The following is an 8,939-nucleotide window of genomic DNA, read 5'->3' on the forward strand; positions in this document are numbered from 1 at the left end:
AAAAATTCAAAGGAGAAAGAGCTACCAGCTTAGAGAGCTTTTGAGACGAGCCTTGAAGGAGAGGTTGTTGTTGCTCAGTTGCTAAGTTGTGTCCAACTCTTCGTAACCCTGTGGACTGCATGCAGCCCAGGCTTCCCTGTCCTTCACTATGTCCCGGAGTTTGCTCAGACTCATGTCCATTGAGTCGGTGATGCCCTCTAACCATCTTGTCCTCTGTCGTCCCCTTCTCCTGCCTTCAATCTTTTCCAGCATCAGAATTTTGCCAGTGAGTCGGCTCTTTAGAGCAGGTAGCCAAAGTATTGGAGCTTCAGCTTCAGCATCCGTCCTTCCAATGAATATTCAGGGTTGATTCCCTTTAGGATTGACTAGTCTGAACTCCTTGCTGTCCTGGGGATTCTCAAAAGCCTTGCCCAGCGCCATAATTTGAGAACATCAATTTGGGAAGTGGTTAAATACCTGTTTCTTTGGGGAGGAACATTGGGATCTATAGAGCTTCTCGTTTTCTTCGTTTAATATCCTGAAGTCGCCAAGTTTTCCGTGGTGGCTTTTTGTTTGCGTTTGTGGCTACAACAAACACGGCAGTTTTGTCTTGTTATTATTGGTGTATCTTTTGACACCTTCCCTTTTCTTGCATCTGGTCTTTACCCCTTCACTCTGTTTTTTCCACTCTACTCTTACTTCGTCTGTCTTCTACTTTTGTAATGTCTCAGTTGTACTCCTCTCAAGCCTGGACTTTTTTTTTTTTTAGTGGAGGTAAGAGCACTTCACATGAGATCCACCCTCTTACCACCTTTTTAACTGTTCTGTACAGTACTGTTAAATAGATACAGTGTTGTGCAGCATATCTCTGTAACTTATTCTTCTTATAAAATTGAAACGTTATACCCATCAAATAATAACTCCCCCATTCCCTCTACCCCCACCCCCGGTCACCCACCGTCCTGCTCTCTGCTTCTATGAATTTGACCTAGATCCTTTGTGTATCTGTTGTCATGCAGTATCCATCCTTCTGTGACTGGCTTCTATTAGTTAACATAATGTCCTCCAGGTTCATCATGTTCTTTAAAAAAAAACAAAACAGAGTTTTCTTCTTTTTAAAGGCTGAATAATATTCCACTGCATGTTTACATCATGTTTTCCCTATCCATTCATCTGTTGATGGAACTTCTGGGTCGTGTCTATGTCTTGGCTACTGTGAAGAGTGTTGCTATGAACCTGTGGGTGCAAATTTCTTTTCAAGATCCTGTTTCCAGTTCTTTTGGATAAATACCCTGAAGTGGGATTGCTGGATTGTTTATGGTAGTTCTATTTTTAATTTTTGAGGAAGCTCCATAATGCTTTCTGTAGCATTCGCACCCATTTACATTCCCATCAGCAGTGCACGGGGTTCCCTTTTCTCCACATCCTTGCCGACCTTTAGAAATGTTTATTTTTATTTTTTTTAATAGCTATGCTGACAGATGTAAGATCATATCCTGTTGCGGTTTGGATTTGCTTTTCACTGATGATTAATGATGTTGAGCATCTTTTCATGTATCTATTGGCCATCGGTTTGCCTTCTTTGGAAAAGTGTCTGCTGAGGTTCTCTGCCCATTTTTTATCAGGTTATTTATTTGCTTTTGCATTGGATGAGTTCCTTACATATTTTGGATATTATTCCATATTATTCCCTTATCTGATACATGATTTATAAATATTTTCTCCCATTCCATAGGTTACCTTTGTGTCGATTATTTCCTTTGCTGAGCAGAAACTTTTCAGTATGCTGTAGTCCCATTTGGCTATCTTTGCTTTTGTGGCTGTGTGTTTGGTGTCATATGTAAGAAATCATTGCCAAGACCAACGTTATAAAGCTTTCCCCTGTGTTTCCTTATAGGAGTTTTATGGTTTCAGGTTTTATGTGTAAGTCTTTAATTCATTTTGAGTTGATTTTTGTGTGTGGTGTAAGTTAGGGCTCCAGTTTCATTCTTTATGGATGTGAATGTCAAGTTTTCCCAGCACCATTTGTTGAAGAGACCACCCTTTTACCATCACATATTCCTGGCACCTTCATTGAAATCATCTGACCATTTATGCGTGGACTTATATCTGGACTGTCTAGTCTGTTCTAGGGCTTGACTTTTATATCCTTTGTTATCCATCCATCAGGCCATTTGGTAAGCCCATCACTCCTCTTACCCGTTTGCATTTTTGTGGATGAATAAGAACTTCTACATTTTTTTTTTGGCCTCAAGGCATGTGGGATCTTAGTTCCCTAACCAGGGATCGAACCTGTGCCCCCTGCATTGGCAGCTTGGAGTCTTGACCACTAGACCACCAGGGAAGTTCCAGAACTTCCCTATTTTTAAGCCTCCTAGATGCTTAAGACACCAGAGAGTTGAGTCCAGAGTAGTACTCACAAGTTGTTGTTATATTTCAGGTCTCTCATATGCAAGTCACACAGTTGGTTTCACGCCACCAACTTCACTGACTCGAGCCGGAATGTCTTATTACAATTCTCCAGGTCTTCATGTGCAGCATATGGGAGCATCCCATGGTATCACAGTAAGTATCCATGCAGGAAGCAGCACTTTACGCCTGATGGTGGTAGCGACTGTTATAGCGACGTGGGAGCTGGTGTTGATGCCCTTGGAACTTTACCTTTCTTATTCCTTCAGTTCATCCTAAACTTCTAGATATCTCCCAGCAATCCGATGCCGCATTGTGGTGTTGAAACTGAAATCCTTCTCAGGAGGCAAAAACTTGACCTTCACTTTCTTTGAAAAATTGCCCTTCATGAAATGTACTTTGAACTCTGGCCAATGCCGTGATTGAATTCTATGCTCCTTGCCATAGTGAATTATTGTTGGTTGCCATCACATCTAAAAGTATTTATTGTCTGCATCTTCACAGTTCGCTGACCCTCAATATTCTTCCTGAAATTAGATTCATTTCTAGTTTCATCCAGAATTTTCTTTCCTGAAATTAGAAGGAACCTTATGTGTATCTGGTTCGGACCCTACTCAGTGGAGTGTTTTCTTTAGAGCTGGCTATGTAGTTGAATAAGAGGCTTGTTGGAAATGTCTCTAATAGAGATTTGAGAACAGGGTAGAATGGAGGGTGTTCCCAGTGAGGGAATCTTGAAAAGAAGAACCCTATTCTACAAAAAAAAGAGTGTGTAAGATATTTCTGAAGCTGTTTTGCTGGTTTGATGAGCTTTACATAAAAGCAGGCATTTTTGGTTGAGCCATAGCTTTCAGGATATTGAAAACTTATTTGAGGGATTGAAGGAACTAGAGGCATACAACAGAGAGAAGAAGTTTAAGGGGAGGATGTGACAGCTGTTTTTTCATTTTTGGACAGTCTCATTGAAGGCCCCAAGTCCAGTCGTTTGATCACATGTCATGGTGATTTTGTGTAGCCTTTTCATAGGTGTCAGTGCACACTCTACCTTGTTGAAGTTTTCATGACGAGTTTGAAAACCACTGGGGAGGGACAAGGACATGGCTGGTGTTTTGTCTCCGTGGGTCCGCTTCTGGGCAGCCTTAGCCCCGAGTCAAGCTGGGTTAGGGGTGAGCCTGTATGCCTGGTCTGACCTGCTGTTCCTGTCCTCTCTACAGAGGCCTTCACCGCGGAGAAGCAACAGTCCTGACAAATTCAAACGGCCCACGCCGCCTCCGTCTCCCAACACACAGACCCCCGTCCAGCCGCCGCCGCCTCCACCTCCGCCACCCATGCAGCCCGCGGTCCCCTCGGCAGCCACCTCGCAGCCTGCCCCCTCGCAACATTCGGTGCACCCTTCCTCCCAGCCTTAACGCATGTGCTTAGTCCAGACCCCACCTGGGGACTCGTTCATACAGTGGAGCCGTCGACTCGACGCCAAAGGCTTCCTTCCCTGGCATATTCGGATCTGACTTATTTGCACTGAGGTTATCTAGGCTTCACTATTCATTGTGTTGTAAATGTGTGTCGGAAACGCAGCCAGTGTTGTGGGTCTACAACACTAAACAGACGACTTTTTTCCATCGGTGTTCTACTTGAATCTACATGTGCGTCCATTCCCTGGCTGGGACCTCGGCTTTTCGACTCTTTGGTAGTTAAGCAGCAGTGTGCAATTTTTCGCTTGGCCCCCAGAGCTTCATTTTCCTGGCTTTTAGGTTTGTAAAATAAAAAGGGATCTCTTTTTTATATTTTTTTCCATGAATTTGCAGGAAATTACTGAGCTGTTATGACTACCCCCCACCCCCATTATAATGGTGTTTACCAAGCAAACCAATAATTCAGCACTACAGTTCAGACCTTTGAAAATCTAGCTCTCAGTATAGAACAGAAAGTTAGCTGGATCAGTGCCCAAGATCATGTTTAACAGAGCTTTCTAACAGATACACTTTGTATGGGGTATGTTCAGTATATCTCAACACCCACATCTCTTGTAAAAGAGGTCACCTAAAGTATTGGCTCACATGGCTGTATCTTTTCCATATACGTGGGATGGATAATTATTGTATATCTAGGTGTGATTCTGTCTTTACCCTTGATGTTAACCTACCCACACTAGCCCCCTCTCCTGTGAGTTGCTAACTACCCACCGGTGGTTGCGATGGCTGATAAGAACGTGCTGTGTGATTTCTGCTGCCAAAGGCAGTGTGATTGTAACAAAAACAGCTATTTTCCCTTTCCATTCTTTACTTGTGTTCCCCTAAAATAGACTTCGAACAGATATTTTAAAGGTGCAAAAATACTATTAGAAAAGACTTTGCAATGAACATTATAGGAATACCTTGGTATAATGGCCACAAAATACTTTATCTCTTAGCAGGAAAGAGCTGTAGAGGCAAGTAGCACATTAGCCTTGAGGACTGCTTATTTTGCCCAGTAAAAACAAGTGCAGTGTTCAAAGAAATATATCCTGAATGCGTTATTTTCATTCATTCAGCACAAATAAATTGTTTGGTTTCACTTTAAAGTGGAACACTGAGTCACTCTTTTCTTAACACTTGGAACACCTTTATTTTGGCTTTTCAGCAGTTACTGTTTTGTACTTTGGTAGTAAAGTGATTTTTACCACCTGTGTTTGCATATTTATATATGCTGTGAACGGAAATAACTTACTAGAGAATGTATATTTTATGATGAGAATGTGTATCTGTTGGATATAATCGGAGAACTGAAAATTAATTTATCCATAATTTTTAAGAGTCCATGTTTTGTGACTACCACCTCTCATAGCTAGCTCTTTACTGAACACACTCCTAAGTATAAGGAACCATAACATTGTAGATACTTAATATTGTACAGTAGAGAAACCTCCATTTTTGCCTTCAAATGCATATTTAAGAGTTACAGAATGAGAAAAAGTCTTGTTGGCTAATAGTGTTTGACGAGCATCTTAAGAACTTGAAAGTAAAAGCAACAATAGGATTTTTTTTTTTCTAGCTCTTTCAGTTTCCACCCCCAAACTGAGAGCATTGCTCCTCAATTGTTTGAAAGAAATCATAAGTCTATATAAATTTTATTTATAATGTGTAATATACATAATCATAGTACAGTTCTCAAATACGGGGAAGAAGTTTGGCATTTGATTATTGAGGCTTGAGGTTTTTAATTCAATCAGATGGGGTCCTGTCTAACCTGAGTATTTCACCAATGGCTCACTGTCCCTCCTGGTATCTGGCCATTTTGAGGAATTCTGAGAGCAGGCAAACATGTGTTGCCTGCATGGTACAGTTCTCAGTTTTTCTTAGAGGAGAAATATGATCTATGTTTACAAGAATTTTCTACAAGACTGTAGGTTTCAGTGCTGTTGGATAGAGGGTCTTGCATTCAAACAAGAGAGTCTAAAATGTAATGATCTTCCCTCTGCTTGCTAGCAATTTAGCGATCTCCGGAAAGCACAAAAGTTAACACATTGTCCTATGGTGACTGAAAAAGCACTTGGAGGAGCAAACAGTTCTGATAAATGCCTTCTAGAGACAGTCCTTAACATTCAGATTTCTACAGGAAGGTGACGCCAGTTTCCCTAGACTAGTCATTTCATTGCAAAATGATACACAGCTCCTTCAAATAACACTTTTTCACTATGAATCTGTTGCCTCTCCCAGTGGACATTCTGGATTGATAGAACAAACACTACTCTTCTGAACTGATGCCATTCCGGGTCCTGTTGGAGTGTTTTGTATCCCCATGGGGAGCCTGTCACACTTGGGGAGTACCTGCTAGGGCAGCTCCTTGGCAGTTGTTTAGCCCCCAAGGACCCCAGAGATTTCCACGTCAAGAGCACAGAGGCAAAAGCCCCCTCGCCCACAGGAAGCTGACATACCTGGAGCATGTCTTTGGGGGGCTGAATGCAGTTTCTGCTGTTCCTGTTGCCCACCCACAACCCTGGACTGACTCCCAGAGGCCTTGGAAGGCAGGTGGGAGGCACAGCAGGTTCAATAGCTTCGTTTTCCTGTCTCACTGACAGAGACCCTTGGCTATCACTGTGCTGCTAATAGAGTAAGTACTTGTCGCCAGATGACCATGCCTTTTATTCAAAACCAAATTACTTTCCCTGACACCTGATGCCTCTCTGGGCTCTGAACTGCTCTCTGTCATTCAGCATGCTGGCTTTCTAGACAGACTTCTAGTGATGTGGCAGATGGTGGAAGTATTTAAGATTTGATTTAACTCACTCCTTTGTTCTTTGAAAGGAGTTTGAAATTTTGAGCTCCTGAGAGCCTGACCACAACCATGGAATGAATGTGTGACCAGAATGTGGCTTTGACACCAAGTGCTGCTGCCGCCCCTTTGTAATTGGCTTCTCACTGATTTGACCAGAAATAATGGATAATGTGAATTTTTGTTAACTGTTCCAATTGTAGAAAGATAGAATATGTTATCGCCCTTTGTTAGGTAGACATGAACTTTTCCTGCACGAAGCCTTGCTTATAGAGGATGCCCTTACAATAAGGCAAGAAAAAGCATAGTAACTTGTGCTTGGAGAGCTCACTATTTTTATCTTATCGATACAGAAGAAATAATTTCTGCATAACTTGATTCTTCTATCTAGTACTTGTATTATAGGTAACCAACACTGATAACTTTGTAGCGATGACTACCAAAGAAATGCATAGTAAAACAACCTTTTATTTCCAAATTACTAAAGAGCCAGCCATTGACGCTGCTACGTGAGTTCCATGCTCAAGAGCCATTGTAAGAGATTAAGGGGTTTTTAGGTTTTGGGGTTTTGTTTTGGTTTTGCTTTTTTTGTTGTTAGGGGTGTTTTGTTTTTTTTTTTAGTTTCTTTCCTTTTTCTTTCTCTCTCTCTTTTTTTCTTTTTTGGATAAAACACACACAGCTGTTAGGATAAAATTTTAGGGAGCATGTTCCAGAGTGCTCAGCAGTTGCGGTTAACTGCCAAGCCCTGGTTGCCTCTTGCTAGGCAATGGAAGGAATCTTCTGTTCATGATAGTGTGGGTGATGTGTGTGTGCAAGCGTGTGTGTGTGCATTCATGCCTTAACTGGGGTTACTGCTCAACTTTAGTTCTTGACCTAGTCTGCACTGTCGTCTAGATTGTATTGTACATCTCGATCTGAACTTCATCCTGGCAAAAACAAAGTTGCAGGCACAACAGTTTGCGAATGCATTCCTCCAGCAGAGTGTTGGATCAGGTTGACCCTGAGCCTTCTTTGGACTTTATTGGGAACTAGGCATGGAAAGCAAAAGTGGGCCGTCCCGAGGAAAGACATCAGCGAGGAAGAGGAGAGAGCCAAGTGCTAGCATGTCTTCGGCCTCTGCGTATCTGTGCACACTGTATGTCGTTCATAATAGCTTGTCTACAACTTGACTAGGTTGGAGTTCTGCTAATAGTGGCAATCTTGACATTTCTTGGTCAGAATTTAGAGAGATGTAAGACTTCCAATTAATGTCTTATTTACTTCTTTATGTTGATTAGCCTTTGATACATGTGCTGAATCAGAACCTAAATAAAGATAATTTTTTAAAATGAACCTCTTGAGCCTTCTACCCTATCTCTTTCTTTCTGGTCTTTGAGTCAGAAAATGAATATTGTTTCCCTGTGGCTCCTGATAGATATTCGTCTCGGATTCTGAATACTGAAGGCTGCCTTAGAAGGTGAGCTTAAGAAGAGGAAACAAAAGAGACTGGTACTGCTCTGTTTCTTAATCAGGATGCTGGTTATCTGGATGTACTGAGGTTTTGAAACTACATTGAACTGTGAGTTTATGATCTGTGCAGTGTACCATATATATATGTCTTGCATTTCACTTGAAAACCATAAACCTGGGAGATTATGAAAAGGAAAGAAAAACCACACTCATTCTCAAAATGTTACCTATAAACAATAGATACATGTATATACACACACGTGCTAAGTAGCTTCAGTTGTGTCCGACTCTTTTCGACCCTATGGACTGTAGCCTACAAAGGTGATCAGTATACTTGAGAGCAAGGGTTTGAGTGGGTGTGGCTCTGTAGTGCCTTTCTCTTCCTCAAGAAGATAAAATTTCTGGTCTCAGCAAGAGTGAGGAATGAGGAACCTCATTGTGGGGCTCCCTGCATTGTAAGTGGAGGGATGGGTGTCCTGAGTCCAAGCAGTCTACTCTGTTAGGGAACCTTTGCAGCACTGTGAGCACACAACCTGGTTGTGTAATTTCATTACACACACACACACACACACACACACACACAAAATATATGTACTCTGTCGCTTCAGTTGTGCCTGACTTTTTTTTTTGTAAAAAAAATTTTTTTTTAATTATTATAATTTTTTTTTTTTTTTTTTTTACTTTACAATATTGTATTGGTTTTGCCATACATCCACATGCATCCGCCACAGGTGTACACGTGTTCCCAATCCTGAACCACCCCCCTCCCACCTCCCTCCCCATACAACCCCATGGACTATAGCCCTCCAGGCTCCTCTGTCCATAGTATTTTCCTGGCAAGAATACTGCAGTGA

The 8,939-nt window shown here is 41.7% G+C and overlaps 1 protein-coding gene across 1 annotated transcript in view; it reads left to right on the forward strand.

The window, feature by feature from the left end:
* Nucleotides 1-7,968, forward strand: part of CCDC6 (coiled-coil domain containing 6) — a 112,696-nt gene extending 104,728 nt beyond the window's left edge. The window contains exons 8-9 of the mRNA XM_086382445.1: nt 2,420-2,544; nt 3,600-7,968. Coding sequence (XP_086238571.1) covers nt 2,420-2,544; nt 3,600-3,794 — 320 coding nt within the window. The 3' untranslated portion in view covers nt 3,795-7,968. The remainder of the gene's footprint in view (nt 1-2,419; nt 2,545-3,599) is intronic.
* Nucleotides 7,969-8,939: the final 971 nt, after the last annotated feature.

The sequence above is a fragment of the Bos grunniens genome, chromosome 28 (assembly GCF_055505025.1).
Source record: "Bos grunniens cultivar Pamir isolate PY7600 chromosome 28, Bosgru_T2T1.0, whole genome shotgun sequence".
NCBI classification, from domain to species: Eukaryota; Metazoa; Chordata; class Mammalia; order Artiodactyla; family Bovidae; genus Bos; species Bos grunniens.